Source organism: Megalobrama amblycephala, linkage group LG5, assembly GCF_018812025.1.
Source record: "Megalobrama amblycephala isolate DHTTF-2021 linkage group LG5, ASM1881202v1, whole genome shotgun sequence".
NCBI lineage: Eukaryota > Metazoa > Chordata > Actinopteri > Cypriniformes > Xenocyprididae > Megalobrama > Megalobrama amblycephala.
Window position 1 is genome coordinate 13662229 of NC_063048.1, and position 22782 is coordinate 13685010.

The 22782-nt window shown below is 37.1% G+C and overlaps 1 protein-coding gene across 4 annotated transcripts in view; it reads right to left on the bottom strand.

The window, feature by feature from the left end:
• Positions 1-705: 705 nt before the first annotated feature.
• Positions 706-22782, bottom strand: part of adck1 (aarF domain containing kinase 1) — a 189502-nt gene continuing 167425 nt past the window's right edge. For 3 of the 4 annotated variants that reach the window (XM_048190781.1, XM_048190782.1, XM_048190783.1), the window contains 2 exons: positions 10522-10715; positions 706-1377 (listed from right to left, as the gene is read on the bottom strand). In XM_048190781.1, the coding sequence (XP_048046738.1) occupies positions 1209-1377; positions 10522-10715 (363 nt within the window). In that variant the 3' untranslated portion in view covers positions 706-1208. The remainder of the gene's footprint in view (positions 1378-10521; positions 10716-22782) is intronic. The other variant, XR_007184902.1, reaches the window with a different exon arrangement.

Below are 22782 nucleotides of genomic sequence, written 5' to 3' on the forward strand. Positions count from 1 at the left end.
GATTCATGATATCATGATTTCTATCAAATACCAACAGATAAAAAATCAAAACCTGACCACTTCTGCTAGAAATCCAATAATGGGCCATGGTTGGATCTTCCATCAGGACAATGATCCAAAACAAACATCAAAACCAACACAAAAATGTGTCACTGAGCACAAAATGAAGCTTCTGCCACGGCCATCTCAGTCCCCTGACCTGAACCCTAAAGAAAATGAGTGGAGTGAACTGAAGAGAAGAAGCACCAACATGGAGCTGGGAATCTGAAGGATATGGAGAGATTCTGCATGAAGGAATGGTCTCTGATTTCTTGTCAGATGTTCTTCAAACTCATCAGGCATTATAGGTGAAGACTCAGAGCTGTTATCTTGGCAAAAGGAGGTTGCAAAAAGTTTTGAATACAAGGGTGCCAATAATTGTGGCCAACGTGTTTTGGAGAAAAACATTTATTTCATTATGTGATATAATTTTGTGAAATTTTTGAATGAAAGATCAAAAGGATAAACAATGCAGATTTATTTTCACATCGACCTTTGCTCATATTTACTAAGGGTGCCCATAATTGTGGAGGGCACTGTATTGTGTTCCATGGTTTTGGAGCACCATACTATTTTAATTCACCGATTTATTCATTTATTGTGAATTAAATTTTCCTCAGTGAAAAACAAGATACAAAAGGAAACCTGCAAATGAACACGGAAAAATAAAGCAATAAAAATGCTCCCATTTATTGATCCAGCATGAAAAATGAACCACAGGTTACTGTTTACTTAAAATAAATAAAAAATATGTCACAACTGTTATATTCAAATGTTTGAGATGATGTTGGCAACCACATGGGAAAAGGAAATCTGAAGGAATGTAAAATAAAAGATTACATGAAATTCTGCGGAGACACGACTTGCACATGGCAGTACAATGCTGAATCCAGAAGCGATTTTAACAAGTTTAAGATACTGCATGACACTAACTTACAGTACTGTGAAAAATATCATTTGCATGCACAAAGCATTTGCTCTACCACATACTGCACTAATCACATGACCACATGATTATTCATGTGATCAGTGACCTTTCAGTGACCTTTAAAAACAGATTATTTGTTTGCTTTACTTCCAGCTTTCATTAAAAACGGTCCATGATCAACCCATAATACACTTGTGTGCAGAGTTCAGTGCAGAGGGCGTTATGGCCTGGTTCAAGCCTCTCAGTTTGGGTACGGCAGGCAGCTGATGAGGTAGGAGACCCATCTGGCCAGTGTGGAGCTGCGGAGCCACAACACAAGTTCATACAGGTCTATCTGGCACAGAGACCAACGCTCAGACAGCGAGATCTGTAGCCGCCTGGTCCGAGACTTGGTTTTACTCCTCTTGTGCCTAAGAGAAAGGCACAGAGACACAAAGACAGAAGACTAGTGAGACGAAGAACCAGAAGAGGAGAGGTGAGATTACATTGGTTAAAGTAAGTTGGCTGTAAATGATTCAAACTGTGTTGGCTCGGGCTTCACGGTAAGCGAAGGACTTTAGTCAGACCACACTAGGTCATGTAATATTAACAGTGAGAGAGAGAGAGCAGTGTTAAGGCCGTAGTAAGTGGGATGTCCTTGGGGGGAAAACAATGACTCCTGCGCTCTCCTGAATGCATCTCACACTGTCACAGCAAAAAGCTTTGAACTGACACACAGTAAGTGAAATCGCATTCATTTTCTTATATGTTCCCGATGAGGAGAATGAGAAATAAGATAAGGGTGATGGTGAAAATCATTCTAATTTCTGAGTATTCAAACTGTACAAAGCTTTTTTTGTGGTGGACAAGTTTGACATTTCAGACCATAGCTGCTGTGTCAGACTGGAGATGTCACACTGTGCTGCATCTGACAGGAGCACACCGACAGCATGAACAGAATACAGGCTGAAAACAGAAAGCAGGGACTGATGGGAACCCAGGAGTCAGTCACGAATTGTCATTCGTCCTACTTTGCCAAAAACCTTGCAAAAATGTCAACAGTAACTTGTTGCATGCTCGGCACACAGGTCCAAATGTTTTTGCTAGACATGCCAATTCCAGGAGAACTGAACTAATAAAATGTAGTGGCCAAATTTTTCTTATCGGTCATAGAAGTAGATTTTGCAATATTAAAATATATTAAAAAAAGTATTCATATTTTTTTTTCATGTTTATCAAAATCTCTTATGCTCACCAAGGCTGAATTATTTAATCAAAAATACAGTAAAAACAGTAGCATTGTGAAATATTATTACAATTGAAAATAACTTTTCTAAATTAACATTTTAAAACTAAAACATGCTAGCATTGTGCTAATTCATGCCAAAAGCATACTAGCATTGTTAAATGTGAGAAACATGCTAGCAATGTGCTACATGTAGCAATTAATGCTAGAAACATGGTAGAAACAATTAGCAATTTGCTAATTCATGCTAGAAACATGCTGGCAATGTGTTAAATCATGCTAGAAACATGCTAGTAATGTGCTATATCATGTTAGAAACATGTAATAACATGTTAAAATGTGCTAATTGATGCTAGAAACATACTAGCAGTGTTAAATCTTGTTAGAAACATGTTAACAATGTGCTAATTGATGCTAGAAACATGTTAACAGTATTAAATCTAGCTAAAAACATGTTAATGTGCTAATTGATGCTAGAAACATGCTAACAGTATTAAATCTAGCTAGAAACATACTAACATTGTTAAATATTAGAAACATTCTAGTAATGTGTTACATGTATCAATTAATTTGCTAATTTATGGTAGAAACATGCTAGCAATGTGTTAAATCATGCCAGAAACATGTAATAACATGTGCTAATTGATGCTAGAAACATGCTAGCAGTATTCAATTTTCTAGAAACATGCTAACAATGTGCTAATTGATGCTAGAAACATGTTAGCAGTATTAAATCTTGCTAGAAACATGTTAATGTGCTAATTGATGCTAGAAACATGCTAACAGTATTAAATCTAGCTAGAAACATACTAACATTGTTAAATATTAGAAACATTATAGCAATGTGTTACATGTATCAATTAATTTGCTAATTTATGGTAGAAACATGCTAGCAATGTGTTAAATCATGCCAGAAACATGTAATAACGTGTGCTAATTGATGCTAGAAACATGCTAGCAGTATTCAAGTTTGTAAAAAAATGCTAACGTGCTAATTGATGCTAGAAACATGTTAGCAGTATTAAATCTTGCTAGAAACATGTTAATGTGCTAATTGATGCTAGAAACATGATAACAGTATTAAATCTAGCTAGAAACATACTAACATTGTTAAATATTAGAAACATTATAACAATGTGTTACATGTATCAATTAATTTGCTAATTTATGGTAGAAACATGCTAGCAATGTGTTAAATCATGCCAGAAACATGTAATAACGTGCTAATTGATGCTAGAAACATGCTAGCAGTATTCAACTTTCTAGAAACATGCTAACAATGTGGTAATTGATGCTAGAAACATGCTAGCAGTATTAAATCTTGCTAGAAACATGCTAACAAAGTGCTAATTCATTTTATTCAAACCTTCAAACTTCAAGCTTTTAAAACATCATCAAAAACTTTCTGGTCAGGCTTTCTCAAGCCAAAATCAAAGTTTGTTTTGACAAACTTTCTCATCTAGTTTAAAATGCAATTTATTTATGGCAACGCTGGATTTTCAGCATCATTACTCCAGTCTTTAGTGTCACATGATCCTTCAGAAATCATTTTTATATGTTGATCTGTTGCTCAAGAAACACTTATCAATGTTGAAAACATTTTTTTTTTTGTGAAAACCATGATCTGTAATGCACTTTTTTTAGGATTCTTTAATGAAAATAAAGTTCAAAAGAACAGCATTTATTTTTAACTATAATATTTTGTAACATTATAAATGTCTTTACTGTCACTTTTGATCAATTTGATGCATCCTTGCTGAATAAAAGCATTCTTTTCCCAAACTTTTAAACGGTAGCATAAAAACTACAGTTCATTTTGGATCCTGCGTATTTACAGTTGTAATACTGCATAACGTGTTGACCGATTGAATTATCCATAATGAATATTTTAAAGTGAGATATAGTGCATGTTGTCACAGCTTGAGCGGGAGCTGAATTATTAACCCAGCTCAGCAAGAGGCCTTCCAGTCTGTCTGTCCCTGCAAGCGGACAGAGAATGACAGAAAGAGTGAACCCAGCATGCACTCACAGTCCTCCTCGTTTCTCATTACACCTTGCATATGCAGCCAATCAGACAGAGGCTGTGTCCGAAACCTGAAAACTGAAAACTTCTACCTTCACAAGAAGCAGAACTTTAAGGCATGTTTGAAACACAAATATCCTAACATCCGGTTCATCTGGTAGATCTTTGAAATATGCATAAATGCATCCTTTGCTGCATATGATGTCCAACAATCCTATGTGGGTGGCTCAGTGGTTAGTAGAAAGAATAAAAATGGAGTCTGATGTAGGTGTTGAAAAAACAATGTCAATTATCCACACCAAGAAATAAGCCTTTGTTGTCCTGAATTATTTGCTTGGTTATGTCTAAAGCTCACTTGTTCACATAACTATTGTTGTTTCATACAGTACTTATAAAGTGAGTTCTGTAGAAAAGTTGTTTGGCAGTGGCTCAATGCCTATTACCCATAACCCCATGCATATACTGCACATGCTGACTTTAAAAATTGTGAAGTGTATCCTTGATTCAAAAAAAGGCTAAGCAAATATGTAAAAGGATAAGATACATTTTTTTCTTCTAATTTTCTCCACCACCATTGAGTATTTTGAAAAAGGTATACCTCCAGATCCATGGTCACATGGAATGTATTAGTCATTTATAGAGTGAGGCTGAAAATAACACTTAACAGTGTGAGACTACAGAATGAATGCTAATATCACTTCCTTTTCATGCATAGACTAAGAACAATAACCTTATTTCTTTGTGAAGTCACTTCACAGAGTGTCTGATTCAATGAAAAGTGGCTGGGTTATATAAACTACACGTACATAGACAAGACAAGACTTCCTTAAAGGGTTAGTTCACCCAAAAATGAAAATAATGTCATTTATTACTCACCCTCATGTCGTTCTACAGCCATAAGACCTTTGTTCATCTTCGGAACACAAATTAAGATATTTTGATTAAATCCGATGGCTCAGTGAGGCCTCTATTGCCAGCCATGACACTGTAACTCTCAAGATCCATAAAGGTACTAAAAAGATATTTAAAACAGTTCATTTGAGTTCAGTGGTTCTATCTTAATATTATAAAGTGAGAAGAATACTATTTGTGCGGCAAAAACCCCCCCAAAATAACGACTTTTCAACAATATCTCGTGAAGGCCGATTTCTAAACACTGCTTCGGAGCTTTACGAATCAAATCAGTGATTCGGATCTCCTATCAAACGACTAAACTGCTGAAATCAAGTGACTCTGACACTCCGAATCACTGATTCGATTCGTAAAGCTCCAAAGCAGTGTTTTGAAATCGGCCTATCACTATTCAAAATTCATTATTTTGTTTTTCTGGTGCACAAAAAATATTCTTGTCGCTTTATAATATTAAGATAGAACCACTGAACTTACATGAACTGATTTAAATGTGTTACCTTTATGGATCTTGAGAGTTACAATGTCATTGCTGTCTATAGAGGCCTCGCTGAGCCATCAGATTTCAACAAAAATATCTTAATTTGTGTTCTGAAGATGAACGAAGGTCTTACGGGTGTGGAATGACATGAGGGTGAGTAATAAATGACAGAATTTTCATTTTCAGGTGAACTAACCCTTTAAGACTTCCTTAAAAGAATAGTTCACTCAAAAATGAAACAAACAAGTATGCTGTTATTTTATTTTATCGGTGAGACACAAAAGTACTATGGTTTGAGTCATTTCATAGACAGTTCATAGTGACCAGAGCTCCAAAAATGACAAATACCATGTGACTAAAGCACCATGTTCCAAGTTTTCCAAGATATCTGATAAATTTGTGCTCAGCAATTTTTGAATTCTGGTTGCAGACATAGGCTAGATGCATGCAAGCTTTCAAAATCAATTGAAAATCAAGTTGCTTTAACTATTTTATCATACTTTTCAGGCTTTTTTGGCATGACATGTCTTGTGTAACAATTCAAAAAACACATTATTTTTCACATATTTTACATTGTTGCAGCACCTCTTTCCCAAGTCTGTCAGTAATGCTCCGCGAGATTCAACACACTACTAACCCGACTCAACCAGGCCTTGTCCCCCTTTATTATTTAAAGGTGCCCTAGAACCTCTTTTCAAAAGATGTAATATAAGTCTAAGGTGTCCCCTGAATGTGTCTGTGAAGTTTCAGCTCAAAATATCCCATGGATTGTTTTTAATTAATTTTTTTAACTGCCTATTTTGAGCCATAAATACTAATGGACCGATTTAACGCGCGGCCCCTTTAAATCTCACGCTCCCCCGCCCTGAGCTCCGCGACTGCCTTAAACAGCATACACAAAGTTCACACAGCTAATATAACCCTCAAAATGGATCTTTACAAAGTGTTTGTCATTCATGCTGCATGCATGCATCGATTCCTGTGAGTATAGTATTTATTTGGATGTTTACAATTTGATTCTGAATGAGTTTGAGGCTGTGCTCTATGGCTAAAGCTAACAGTTGTGTTTATGAATTATACAGACTGCAAGTGTTTAATAATGAAAATAACGACGGCTCTTGTCTCCGTGAATACAGTAAGAAACGATGATAACTTTAACCACATTTAACAGTACATTAGCAACATGCTAACGAAACATTTAGAAAGACAATTTACAAATATCACTAAAAAATATCATGTAATCATGGATCATGTCAGTTATTATCGCTCCATCTGCCATTTTTCGCTATTGTTCCTTGCTTGCTTACCTAGTCTGATGATTCAGCTGTGCACAGATCCAGACGTTAATACTGGCTGCCCTTGTGTAATGCCTTGAACATGAGCTGGCATATGCAAATATTGGGGGCGTACATATTAATGATCCAACTGTTACGTAACAGTCGGTGTTATGTTGAGATTCACCTGTTCTTCGGAAGGTATTTTAAACAAATGAGGATTTACACAAGAAGGAGGAAACAATGGTGTTTGAGACTCACTGTATGTCATTTCCATGTACTGAACTCTTGTTATTCATCTATGCCGAGGTAAATTCAAATTTTTCATTCGATGGCACCTTTAAATGAGGAATATTATGACGTTAACGTTCCCGGAAGAAAACTTCAATCAAGGAATTTCAGTAAGCTCAAAAACAGTGCTTACTGAAATAGAGAATAACTCCCTTTGCATTGGACTTGTGCTTTGTAACTTTGTAACAGACCTTTTTCATGCTCAAACAGCAACTTTAATTAAAAGTTGAAAATGTAAAAAAACATAATAGGTCCTCTTTAAAAATGTATATACTTTTGTGTTCCACAGATTAAAAAGAAAGCCTTAAAGGTTTGAAAGGTGAGTAAAAGGTAAAATTTTAATTTTTGGATGAACTATTCATACAGCTTGTACTTATGAAAACCTAACTCACCATAATAGATGATACTGCAAACAATTCTGCTCACATCAAACTAAATGAGTGTGTGATGGTCCGGTTACTTCTCTAGGTCTGTCTTTCTCTTTCTGCTGTGTCTGTGAGCACAGCAATTGGTAATGGATTTTAGATTCTGCATTCTGCACTTTGCTGCCATTTGGTTTTAATAAAAAGGCGTTGAGGCAGACGACATTGAGTTTCATGTCTGGGTGCTTTTTTCTTTCTGTATCGCGCCGAAATCCTTTACGAGCAGACGAAGAGCGTCTCTCCGCTGACAAGTGTCAGGATTCCTCCTTCAAATCCGAACGATTTTCTCCTCCAATCATCATGTTCTTCATTAGAATGGTGAGAATAAATCAATATGATCACTGCTCACTGCTGTGGAAAGTACAATATAGTACAATATAGTGGCATTCACTCACCCACTTACATTTCAGGGTGGGGGAGGCTGGAGTGAGTGTTGTGTGTGTGCGTGCGTGTCTGACTGCATTTAAATGCTTTGTGAAGTCCCACAGAGTCCACTTAAATGAACGAGAGTTCCTGCGGTGCGTGGGATAGTGTCTGTGGGTTACTGGTGTGAGAGAGATGACACTGTCTTTGAGCAGTGAGATGACATCAGGGACTTGAGCACCAGAGCAGACACGCAGAGATGAGCCAATGAGAGCCCACTGAACAGAGAGAATGAGGCGTTTAACAGCAGACAGACTCCTAATGTGTGGGAACAGGTTTGTTCAGGTGCTGAAACTCTAACCTTGTGGCTACTCAAGTAATGCTGCAGTGAACATGGCAGAACCTTACCACTTTACTGAGAAGAGGTTTAAAAGAAAGAAATCTATTAAAAATTAAAAGAGAAAAAAATCTGTGTAAATAAGTACCATAAGAAATTTATATTACTGATATTCCAAATCACTATAAATATTATAAAATATTTTTAATAGATAAATTCTATATACATTACTGTTCAAAATTTCAGGGTCAGTATGATTTTTTTATGTTTTTGAGTTTTTGCTCACCAATGCTGCATTTACTTAAAGGATTAGTCCACTTTTAAATACACTTTTCCTGATAAATTTACTCACCCCCATGTCATCCAAGATGTTCATGTCTTTCTTTCGTCAGTCGAAAAGAAATGAAGGTTTTTGAGGAAAACATTCCAGGATTATTCTCCTTACAGTGGATTTTAATGGCTACCAACAGGTTGAAGGTCAAAATTACAGTTTCAGTGCAGCTTCAAGGGCTTTAAACGATACCAGATGAGTAATAAGGGTCTTATCTAGTGAATCGATCGGTCATTTTAGAAAAAAATACAACCGTTTATGCTTTATAAACAAAATATTGCCTTGAACGTACTTTCCGCTTCCGCATTCTTCATAACGCTTACGCTGAAAGTCCTACGCCTTCCCTATTCAAGTTACGGAAAAAAACGAAACTGGCGCCGCGTTCTTTCCGTAAGTAGAATAGGGAAGGCGTAGAACATTCAGCGTAAGCGTTATGAAGAATGCGGAAGCGGAAAGTACGTTCAAGGCGATATTTTGTTTATAAAGCATAAACGGTTGTATTTTTTTCGAAAATGACCGATCGATTCGCTAGATAAGACCCTTATTACTCATTTGGTATCGTTTAAAGCCCTTGAAGCTGCACTGAAACTGTAATTTTGACCTTCAAACTGTTGGTAGCCATTAAAATCCACTGTAAGGAGAAAAATCCTGGAATGTTTTCCTCAAAAGCCTTCATTTCTTTTCGACTGACGAAAGAAAGACATGAACATCTTGGATGACATGGGGGTGAGTAAATTTATCAGGAAAAGTGTATTTAAAAGTGAACTAATCCTTTAATCAAAACTACAGTTAAAACAGTAATATTGTGAAATATTATTACAATATAAAAGAACTGTTTTCTATTTTAGTGTTTTAAAAGGTAATTTAAATTAAATATTTTCGATTTCAATATATTTTAAAATGAAATGTATTCCTGTGATTGCAAAGCTGAATTTTCAGCATCATTACTCTAGTCTTCAGTGTCACATGATCCTTCAGAAATCATTCTAAATGGGCTGATTTGCTGCTCAAGAAACTTTTCTTATTATTATCAATAATGAACTTTTTGTGCAATATTTTCAGAATTCTTTGATGAATAGAAAGTTTTTTTTTGTAGCAATGTAAAATTATTTACTGTCACTTTTGACCAGTTTCATGCATCCTTGCTGAATAAAAGCATTTAAAAAAAAGAAGCTCTATGCTGTAACTTTAAAACCTGATGCACGGATCCAATATATTGTTACACATGCGTTTTCTTTCTCAACTGTTTATGTTCACTTAAGGCATAACTGACTGTGTTTACTTGATTAGACACCAAAACTGGCATTTTGACATTATATTGTGTGTATTTGACTGTTTAAGCACAATAAGCACCGAAAAAGAACTCAATTTAGTTCTGAGAGGTGGCTTTATGTGTGCACACTTTGAGTGTGAGCACAAAATCTGCGGGAATGAGTAAAATTATGCGCAATACGTGCAATCCCATGCTGAAATTCAAGACCTGTAACACCAACAATACTCATCCGGAGCCAATGAAATGAGTGAGGGAGGGGAGGTGGATTTGTGTGTCAACTCGCTGTTGGAGAAATGAGAGAGTGAGAAAGCCATTCTGTGGAAAATGAGTATTGGAAGCATTTCCGATATTTCACTATTGATATGTATCAAATAAATTTTTTAAAAAAATCAATATTTTTGTGAACATTGCTCTTAGTTTGGAATTTCAGATGCCTTTTTAAAAGACTGCAATTTAAAAATGTATATATTAGCCTATGTATAAAATTCAGCCCACCAAAGTGGCTAGTAGGAGTGACTGCGTTACACGCCACTGCTGAAATCCACCAGCAAATTATATATATTACATCCTGTGTATAAAGTGTGTACAAGAAATAAAAAGGCAACCACTTTGCTGTAGCTTTCACCTGGCAATGGCACGGGTACAGCAGCGGGACATATTGATAAAGGAGCTGGAACTGGCTCTGGTCTGCAGGATGGTCTCGATGCCTCTCAGCAGGTCGTTGGTTTTCAGAAGCAGCAGCATCTGTCGGGGAACCCTGTTCAGCAGCTCACTGATCTGAGGGAGGTACAGTGCTGCATTTGTTCGGATCTCCACGTCCTGAGAGGTAAAACAAAGCCGAGCTGTTAGAAGGTTTCACTACATTAAGATATATATTCATTCATAAGATATACACTCATGTTGGAAATAGTGGACAGGGTATTCTTCAAAAATTCGCCTTTTGGGCTATATGAATAGTCAATTAGAAATCAAATGCTTTGGCAATACATTGTAACAATTGTCATGCCAATAAAGTACACTTTGAATTGATTTGAATTGAAAAATAGTCATATGGGTTTGTTTATGACATTTAAATAAACAAAAGAGATGATCTCTAGACTTGCCTTACTAAGGGCACACCAACCTAAATAAATAAGTTATTAAAAATATTCACTATTAGGGGGCAAAAAGCAGGGAAGTGTGTGTGTGTGTGTGTGTGTGTGTGTGTGTGTGTGTGTGTGTGTGTGTGTGTGTGTGTGTGTGTGTGTGTGTGTGTGTGTGTGTGTGTGTGTGTGTGTGTGTAGAGAGTGAGAGGGGTGCAGGGAAATGGAGTAGCTCATTTCACAGACAACTGAGAAACTAAGTGCTTGAAACTGCGACTGTGAAGATTAGCTATTTTGGCTCTGTCACTTTGGCAACATCAGCCCCCCGAGTTGATACTCCCGGCAAATTTTTATTTGTAATCAGGCATGAAGACCTCCCTTCCTCCCCCTGCCTGACTGGAAAAATAAGATTCCAGATGATGTCAGCAGTAGCCACATTCAGGTTCGGATTGTAAGCAGATCTTTATACCGGTGCAGTCTCTGACTAAGCACTTTGCATTATAATGCAATATTTCATATCCTTTTATTGGTTTACTTTTTCCAAATTATGAATTTTTTAATTTATTTTTATTTACTTATTCAGCTTAGGGTTTGATTGGACATGCAGCCTTTGGCATCATCAACAAAAGATATAATAACAAAAGATTTGTTTCCACAAAAATATTAAGCAACTGTTTTCAATGTTGTTAATAATGTTTCTTGAGAACCAAATTCAGAAAGATTTTTCAGTATGACATTAGAATGACTTCTGAAGGATCATGTGACACTGAAGACTGGAGTAATGATGCTGAAAATTTAGATTTAGCATCACAGGGATGAACTACATTTTAAAATATATTAAAATTGAAAACAGTTATTTGAAATTGTAATAATATTTCACAATATTGCTGTTTTTACTGTATTTTAAATAAATTCAGCCTTGGTGAGTAATACAGACTTCTTATAAAAAATGCAAAACATGCAACACAGAAATGAAAAAAATTAACAATAATGAACAACTAATCAGACTTACAGTAAAGACAACAACAACAACAACAACAAAAAACCTGTTAGTTATGAAATCTGTGGACTCTACGTTTTCAGCTGAGGTTTGACAAGAGTGGCAATTTGCCTCAACAGCTATTAATTCCACTGACCAGCAGACCAAGTGATTAAAATCACAACTCACACTTAATAATCACAAACCTTGATTAAGGCAATTAAACATCAATTAGTCCTTGCAAAAGCATACGCCTGTAGTACCACAAAGTGACAATGTTGCAGAAGAGCACAAAGAGCTGTACAACATTTTGATAAGATTTACCCACAATCCAAAGTGCGCCTTAAATTAAAAAGACCCACTGATAATAAATTCCAACAATATCACTATCATGTCAAGAGCATATTTATAAAAAAAAAAAAAATAAACCAATACATTGTTAAAAAAGAAAAGGATTTTTCGAAGTAGTAAATAAAAGAACGTTTCACAAGAAATTTTGACTGTAATATGGTGGATCACCATGATTTTGCCAAGTAAGACATGTTCCTGGAACAAAATCTTTGTTGATCCTGGAACAACATTCCAATCAACCAATCAGATTTGAGGAACAAGTTTACCGTTTATGTCAAGTTTAGGCTTGCAACCAAGGTTAGGTGCTTCTACATCAATGTTATTCACCTATCTTTCCCCTCTGACTTTAGGGATAAGTTATGGGTAGGATTAGGTTTAGGGGTAGGAATAGGGTTAAGACTAAATTTTCAGACTGGAATGTTGTTCCAGGATCAACAAAATATGTTGATCCAAGAACATGTCTTACTTGGCAAAATCACGGTGACCTAATATAGTTACTGTCATTGTTAGTCAGTGTAGTGTGAATTAGCCTTTACTCATGCAATTATTTGTGAAATTTACTAGCAATTTCTGAGTGAAAATGGTTTCTACACCAGTTTTTGTTTCAATGTACCATATTGTATGAATCAGCAGTCCAGTGGTTAAAGATTTATACTTGTAACTAAATGGTTGCGGGTTGAAACCCCACAAGATGTGCCCTTGAGTAAGGCACAAAACCTTGGGTTGTTCTGGATAATGTTCTTTTGAAACATTTTAAAGTTTCTTTGACCCAAAATAATAGGGTTACACTACATATGGGCTTGCGATGGCACTGAAGTATTTTCTGCTCTCGATTCTGCAGGGCTATGGTGTGAAGAACAGGTGAAGTAGATGTGACAGCAGGTGGGATCTGCTGAACATTTCAGACACCCTGTGTCCTGTCCTCAAATAACCTAACTTTACATGGTGTACACATACCCAAAATCCATAAGAAGGGAAGGGACCAACTAACAGAGTGCAAAACTCTAAATGAAATCTGTCAATGATCACAATTAGAACATAATGCCAAGATATAATAATAATAATCTATTGTATAAAGGCTTAATTGTTCATGCCAACAGCCCCTGATGGTATCACATGGGCATGGCTTCCATGGTTGGCACCAACCTGGTTGTGTCTGGCTCTATTTTACCCCAGGGCTAATCTATCCTGAGAGGGCCAGGAGCCAAGAGACATGTCTGGGGCCTGCAGAGACCCATGAAGACCACCAGCAGCCCAGGGCCCACAACAAGCTGCTGCAACAGCCAGGACAGGTGTAGAGCAGTCTCGATGCCAAACACATGTCTCTGGAATAAAGGAGGCAGTGACCATACAATATATGTACCAGCAAGATGAGAAAACAGACCGAAGAAGAATAGAATGAACAAGATACATAACACACAAAATCATTCCAAAGTCATTCCAAACCATAAGCACAGTGGACACATGACCACCCACATTTATATACAGATTCAGAGACTTTTAAGAGTGGAAATCATAAAGAATTTAACATTATTTCAGTTTTTCCTTTTTGTTGTTGTTGAAAATTCCATTGTAAAACATATTTGACATATTTTATTCATTTATTCTTATAAAAATACTACTAACAAACTACATGCTGTTTTAAAAAATGAACAGCCACTACAATGCTTCAAGTGCAACGAGTAAATTTTAAGCGCTATGGTTTTAAGCCTCTAGAAATAACTGACTTATTATTAGCATTAGCATTAATAGAGGTGACTGAGGTTACGCTCACTGAGTAGCAAAAAGACTGAGTGGCAGCATTGGTTTTCAGCGTGAACGCCGCAAAAAAACACAAAAAACACATCTAAAATGGGACAGAGCTTTGCGATTGACTTTACAAATAGAAATCTGAGGTATATTTGTACAGACTGCCGAAAGCTACAGAAAAGAGAAGCTGCAATTCACAGAAACATCTAGACTCCAGGCAGCCAAACGTGGATTTACAGTTATCATTTTGTCTCAATATGTTGAATTTTGAGGTAAAATCATATCCTATATATTGTATTGTTATATAATGTATTGACAACTCATCAATTAAATATTTAAAATCTTATATTCTGCATAATTTAATGTTTTTCAATAAACATTATACAAGTTTTAGGGCAAGGACGATATATATATATATATATATATATATATATATATATATATATATATATATATATATATATATATATATAAAACATTGATATACTGTAAGTGATCGCCCAGATTAACACTTACTTTTTGTATTTATATAAAGCGTTCAGAGTCAAATTTTGCTTTATGTATTTTCCCGAAAATGAAAATCAGGCACATATGTCAGGAAACACGATTCAATATCCATGGATCTTTGGTAAGTTGTAAGGAACACTACACCGAGTCCAACCTTAAGTTTAAACTAATAATCGTTTGCTTTACTCGTGTTTTTGCAGTTCCCCTAATAAATTCAGTCATGCTGCAGGCTGTTTTGCCTCTCAGTCCGGCTGAGGGGGCGTGTACCAGTGGGAAAGTGACATCAATGCATATCCTCTATAACCAAATGCTAATGCTAATTGCTTATTAACATTAATGAGTCATTTGTTCAAAAATAGGACTTAATATAAGGGGGGAAAGTCAAAATCGGCTCGACAATGTATTTTACGGTGTTTTGTCAGCATTAAATATAAATATATTCATTTAAATATAGCTCATTTTTTTCTTATTTTTCTTATTTTTTTATTATATTGCATTATTTACATTTTTTCTTACATTACTGTTATATTTAATTTCTACTGTGTAATGTCTATGTATGTCTGCACTATGTCTGTTATTTATTTTTTGTACCAGAAGCTCCTGTCACCAAGACGTATTCCTCGTGAGTTTATAACTTACAATTTTGACTTTTTCCCTTGAAAATCAATTTTTTTACTATTCAGAATTTATTCTCAAATTTCCAAGTTTATAACTTTTTTTCAAGATTGTGAAATATAATCTTAGCACTGCAAAAAAAAAAAAAAAAAAAAAAAAAATCTTAATTGTGACACATAAACTTGCAATTGTGAGGAAAAAAGTCAGAATTGTGAGGAAAAAAGTTCCAATTACTATTTTATTTTATATTCTCTGGCAGAAACAAGTTTCCATAGAATGTAGCCTCTTTCAGAGTTGTTTATATTAAATAACATGGTTGAATCTTTGGATGGATGTGTGGCATGAAGGTTAAACCCATTTCAAGCAAATCAAAATGAGTGACAAATTGTACAACCACGGTGTAGATTCACACAGGCATTGGTCAAAACTTCTGAAAGGATTTTCATCACCTATTGGCAGTCAACTCAATTAAGCAGTAAAGCAGATCAGGGTATCAAAATCCCAAACATATTCTGTGCTATAAAAGGGAAGTTGATGCAAAACAATTTCCCAAAAGAGAGTTCCCAGAAATCACCTCGGTTTCTTGGCAGGATAAAAAGTCTAGTCATTCAGTGCATTCCAGCAGCAATAGTATTTTAATAACTGATTGCTGTGCTATGACTTGAGCTTGAAAAACATGTGCAAGCTCCATTTTCCTGTCCATTTATCTGCTAATCCTTAAATCTCAATCTCTAAAATTCTGGAGGAGGAGGGGGGGATTAGGTGCTAAATTAAGTGGATTTAAGTTTGCTATCGCTTGGGTGGGATTTACAGGCGCCGGCAGCAGCAGCGAGTAAAAGTGAGGGGTTTGGATTAAAATAGGACACTGAACACTTGGTCTATGACCTAAAGCTACTGCTCCAACATCCAACCCATATGCCCCCACAATCTCTGTATACACATATACCACCACTTGTGGCAACAATAAGACAGAGACACATGTGCTCCTCCATGTGCACACATTCTCTTTAAGGAAAAACTAACTTGATTGGCTCACTGCCTTATTTCGTTTGGTGCTGCACAGCTGGTTATAGTCCTAGAGTGACTATGGGCCTGTTCCAGCTGTCCTTATGTCTGAACTGAGTCCGGATTAAAAGCCTACTAAGAGATAGTCATCTCTCATTTTTGGACATATACATAGCCCAGAACCCAGAAATTTCTATGAACTGCACAGATTTTATTCATGGAATATTAATATATATTTAAAAAGCATCATATATAAAACAAACAATCCCTACAAATAAATAAAATAATTTAGATAGATAGATAGACAGACAGACAGACAGACAGACAGATAGATAGATAGATAGATAGATAGATAGATAGATAGATAGATAGATAGATAGATGACAGACAGACAGACAGACGCAGACAGTCAGACAGATAGATGACACAGACAGAAAGATAGATGACAGACAGAAAGGCAGTCAGACAGACAGACAGACAGACAGATCTCAGACAGAGACAGATCTCAGACAGACAGAAAGATGACCGAGTCAGACAGACAGACAGACAGACAGACAGACGCAGACAGTCAGACAGATAGACAGACAGACAGACAGATGACAGACAGAAAGATAGATGACAGACAGAAAGGCAGTCAGACAGACAGTCAGTCAGACAACAGACAACAGTCAGACAGTCAGATGACAGACAGACAGACAGACAACAGTCAGACATACAGATCTCAGACAGACAGACAGACAGATGACAGAAAGACGAGTGTCAGACAGACAGACGCAGACAGTCAGACAGATAATACATACAGATAGATGAGACAGAAAGATAGATGACAGACAGAGAGGCAGTCAGACAGACAGTCAGGCGACAGACAACAGTCAGACAGATGACAGACAGACAGACAGACAGACAGATCTCAGACAGACAGACAGACAGACAGATGACAGAAAGACGAGTGTCAGACAGATATACAGACAGATAGATAGATGACAGACAGAAAGGCAGTCAGACAGACAGACAGATAGTCAGACAGACAGAGACAGATCTCAGACAGACAGAAAGATGACAGAGTCAGACAGACAGACAGACAGATGCAGACAGTCAGACAGATAGAGAGACAGACAGACAGACAGACAGATCTCAGACAAACAGACAGACAGATGACAGAAAGACGACAGTGTCAGACAGACAGACGCAGACAGTCAGACAGATATACAGACAGATAGATAGATGACAGACAGACAGAGCAAAACTTGAAAATGTATTTTCACTATAAAACTTTCAATGACAACTCCAGGCCTGGAAAAAAACATTTTAAAATTCCCAGACATTTCCAGGTTTTTTCTGTTATGTGTGAGGGGTCGCAATAATATTTGCAATTCAAAAATGAGTAACGGACCAAAGAAAAGTTTGTTGTAGAGGGAATTCTCCTGTCCCTTTTAGCCTGATTTTTTGGACTTTATTAGTTTAATTTACTTGAAGAGTAACCGTGTCATGTAGCGCATTATTATTCTCTGTTATATGCTATTTTTTATGTGCCTGATGATGCATTCTGCTTTCAGCAGCCGGGCCGCATCTCTCTGCTTTCGCATCCTGCTTTTGAAGTTAGTCTGCACTTCAAAGTTCAACTACAAGGCATCTCTCCACTTTAAAGACGAGGGGTAATCATGAGGTAAGTCACCCCCCACTGCTCCGTTCATGCGCCATTGTCCCCTGATGACTCTTGGGAGGATGTGGTGCGCTGCATAAAAGGGTCAATCGCTCTGTGTGGACGTGATTTGGACAAAATCAGAGACAGACCGACTGTGTCGTGCTACCAGCTCAGACAGCTAGAGAGAGAGAGACAGTCCTGATTAGCCATGCCTCTCTCTATCTCTGCCCGCTCAGAACAGCAGAAGTTGAGAATATGGTCATGTCCTAGCGGCCCTCCCTCTGGGGATCTTGGTGAGCAGCCAGAGACGGCACAGGACTACACATAACTAACCGGCCAACGGAGTCACTACCCATCAAATCAGTCAGCATACAGGAGCACGGAGATTGATAGTCTGTCCGTCAGTTGAATACTTAATGAAGAAAAATTCACAGCTTGCCCTAGGAGGAAATAAGGAAGAGGACGTTAAAATAACAATGCGGCCGTCCTTCTGCATATTCACGAGTGCTTCAAATACACATTCCATTTCATCCCCGTGAGGAGTCAAAATCACTACATAAAAGGATTAACTGCTTAGTGCTCTCAGCTCTGCAGCTTTCTGTATCAAGGCACTGAGGAAATGGGTCAATCTGATCAAGCGAATGGAGGTCCGTTGGGGAAGCCACCTTCTGATCTGAGTAAAAGCACAAGAAACATGCACAAAAAGATTTCAAAACAATTCATCTCTCTGAATCTACTATCAACTGTTTTAGAGAATGCTGAAAAGGGAATACTTTTGCAAAAATTGGATACAGTAATGTGTTGTAGTCCAGTGTTTCTGAGCTAGTTTTGAATTTGGACACAGATTTTACATTAAATATGAAGTGGAGAACCAACATAGTACCAGAACTATTAATTGTACAAAAGTCGCAAATATAGCTAACAAAACCAAACTAAGAAATCTCCTTGTGAAAAGTATAGTAAAAGTATACAAAAGTAATATGACAATCACTTGCTAGCCTACATTTCAGGTATTTATTATGGCAGCGGCTCTTTGCACCAAGTGAAAATGGCATATTTTCTTAGCAACAGATGCTATTTACACTAAGTGACAATAGCAGCATTTTCTTAGCGACATGCTATTTATGCTAAGGGAAAATAGTGATATATTCTATTTATGCTATATAAAAGTAGCAGTTCTTTGCAATAAGTAGAAATAGTTGTTAGATGCTATTTATTACTTATAAATAATGGCAGACACTATTTGCACCTCAGTATTGTTGTACATTAAATGGGTGATGAACTGAGAAATCAAATTTTCCTTGAGCTTTTGACATATAAGAGGTCATCATACTTTACGAATATCTTGTAAGTTTTAGAGCTGAAAACTTCCTCGTTAGTCCAATAAAAGCTTTAATTGACACCAGACCCAACAAACGACAGGATTTTCAAAGTGGGGATTTATGAAGATCAACGCCTACTTCATCACTGCCTGTTTAGCCCCGCCCACCGATTCACGCATGACATGCAATAGAATAGGTAGCCTAAGTAACATAGGCCTACATGGTGCTAAACCAGATCGAGCTACCGAGCAATAAACATGCCACTGAGGATTACAAATTATCATGCAGTGCCTGGACTCGACAGTAATGCAACATGTAAGTAACTGTAATTCTAATGCCTGATCTGATATGTAATGATTCATGTACTGTCAGATGTTCTTTGTCTGTGTGTCAGTAAATCAAACCTGTGACTAAACATCAACTTGCGTTGTTTCTCTTCGTAGGATGAAAATAATCTGTTATTTAATGTATTTAATGTAACGCGAGTTTATCAGTGACTGACACGCAAAACTCCCGTTTTATTCAACAAATCTTTTAGTTATATTGCGTTTGCACTGTTAGTGAAGATGAAAGCATTTGTTAGTGTACAGAAATTGAGTTGCAATGACGAGATCCCTGCTTTCATATGCTTTCACTGCTCAACATATGTGATCGGCTACAATGTTCATCTCTGCAACCTTTCATGCCACTACCTAAATATAATGCCATAGATCTAAATGTAATGCAACACTTTTCACAATTAGTTAACCTTGAGAGCTGTAATAGTAAAAACGCGCTAAAAGAGAGAGTAATACTTCAATTCTATTTCAAATGGAAAGACGTCAGCCAATCACAGCAGTGGGCGTTTACACTGAAGTCTCACAGCAGACACGCCCCTTAAAACAGAGCGTTCAAACTGGGCTAAAATCAGGGTAGGAAAAATGACTTTTAATTATAAATTATGACAATTTTGGATGTGAAAAGCATACTAACATTATAAATGCACCCCAGGAAACATTATAAAACAATAAAACAACGCAGTTCATGACCCCTTTAACAGGACACAATAATAACAGAGAGTAAATCACTATATTTATTAACATTTTTAAATGGATGCCACCTTATTGGGACAATAAAGACCTCCCTACACCTACACCTACCCCTAGCCGATAAATACTTTATTATTAAAGGGGTCATGAACTGAAATCAAAATTCCCTTGATCTTTTGACATATACTGTAAGAGGTCATGGTACTATAAAACATCCTGTAAGTTTCAGAACTCAAAACTTTCTCGTTAGTCTAAAAACAGCTTATACTGAAGCCAATCTGCCAAAACGACAAGTTGTGGAATGTGCCACTTTATTACATAATAGTGTGGCTAAACACCACCTCTTAAGAAGAAGATCAACGCCTGCTTCTACATCACTGCCTCTTTAGCCCCGCCCACCGATTCGCACATAGTAGGTAAATAATGAGAGAGGCAAACGCAGGTCTACGCAGAAACCAAATGATAAAGATGGCTCTGAAGACAAGACAACGCTGAAGCTGTCGATCACACAGCATGAGTTTACCTTGACACTTGCCAAAACTCCTGTTATAATCAGTGACACTGTTACAATGCAAAATGAACCACTTGCTGTATTTACATCATGTTTGCATTGTTAGTTATGGTGAAAGCATTCGTGAAAGTGCAGAACTCATGTTGCAATGATGAGATCACTACATTCACGTGATCAACAGATTGTCACCGGCTACAATGCTCATCAATGTAACCTTTCATGTGATAGGAATAGATATAATGCAATAAGCAACACTTTTCAAGATTCGTTAATCTCGACAGCCGTAAAAATGTAGTATTCGAGAGGGTTCCACATATAATACTAATTTCATATGCAAAGATGTTAGCCAATCAAAGCAGTGGGCATTTACATTGAATTTTCACAGCAGACACACCCCTCAAATCAGAGGGCTAAAATCAAGGTAGAAAATGGCCATTTATTTCTAAATTATTAATTTAAATTAAACTATTTTTTGATGTAAAACTCTCATAAGTGCACCTCGGGAAATATTATAAAATAAAAAATGCAGTTCAATGACCCCTGTAAACAATCGTTTAGGCACCTAATTTCCACCTAATTACCAAATATTTTCTTCATTTTTATTGAAAATAAATGCCTTTCCGAACTGATTTGTGATGGGAAAAGGGAGAAAAGCATGTTCGGCAAAAGGCAGATTCAAACTCGGGGCGATCGTGTTAAAAGCTACTTCCACGCGCCATACCCTCTATGACTTACGGCACTGCAGACGTTGAGTGGACGTTTTTTAATCTTGTGTGGCCATCCCAGACATTGGTGGCGGAGTTAAATGTAAATAGCCTTCGCCAACAAGACAGGCTATTTACACTTAGTGTAAATAGACACTCCGAATTTATTATATAGTAATGTAGGTGTAAATAATGCTAATCATGCACACAATAAACTACAAACACTGTGCAGCTAACCCCATACTCAAAAAAAAAATTGCATGCTGTTCTTGAACCATTTGGAGTATATGTATGGTTTTGGTCTCTTTTGAAAGGTACTGCGAGCCAAGAAATAGAGTCAAGGTGTAGGTACTCTAATTAGGAAAAATAGCCCAGAGGTACAATAAATACCAAGCTGACTTTACAAAAGAGACAAGGGTTTCTTGTGGCCAAATGCTGATAAGTGCAAACAGACACTGTTCACTTTTCGGGAAGAATACCAAAACAAAAGCTAACTTGAGGCTAAACCATCAAACCTTGAAGCAAATTGGTTCCGTAATAAGACAATACACCAGAGACATTTCAAGCGCTAATACTAAGAAAAGCACTACGAAAAATGTCTAGGTTATGATTTGATTTTACTGCGACCACACGACTGCACAGATGCAAGAAAAAACAGCTACTGTAAACGGAATTAAAATGTCACGTCTTTACTCATCCACGGAGAACGAACGCAAGCATGGTGCCTTTGATGCATGTGTACGAAGGACTGCGGTTGTTAATAACATCAGCTGGGTTAGTAGTAGTCGAAGATTTATAAGACGGTGTGCATGATGGGAGGTTAGGACAGTAACTATTAAATTCTTTACACATCAGAAATTGATTTAACTGCTTAACACAAGCTCACTGGACGGAGGACTATTTAGAGCTCAGCCTTCTGACAGTAAGCCACACCAGGACAACCCAACTTTCCACAGCTGTCCGCCAAATAAAAAGGCCAGAGCCACTCATAGGGCAGCTTAAGTTCTTTCTTTTAGCTGAGTGTGTGCCCTGTCACAAAGCCTGAGGCTCAACATTGGGTACTGAAGGATACTTCAGAAATAGAGGCCCAGGCTAAAACAAGCACACTCAAGTTTGCGTTTTTTTTTCCTTCTCCTCGCTCTTTCTCTTATGACTAAACTGACAGGTGTGAAGCAATGTAGGGATACAGACTTTCCAAACTGACCCTTCTGTTTACATACTATATACTCTGCTCTTCTCTGATGGACAGGCAAAAACAGCTGACCACAGGAGGGATGGACATGCTAGTAGTTTGTATGGCAGATAGGCGGAACAGTCTCTCCTCAAATATGCAGCTCCGGGGCAGACATTATGAGACATGGGGCTGATCAGCGAGGACAGCGCTAAGA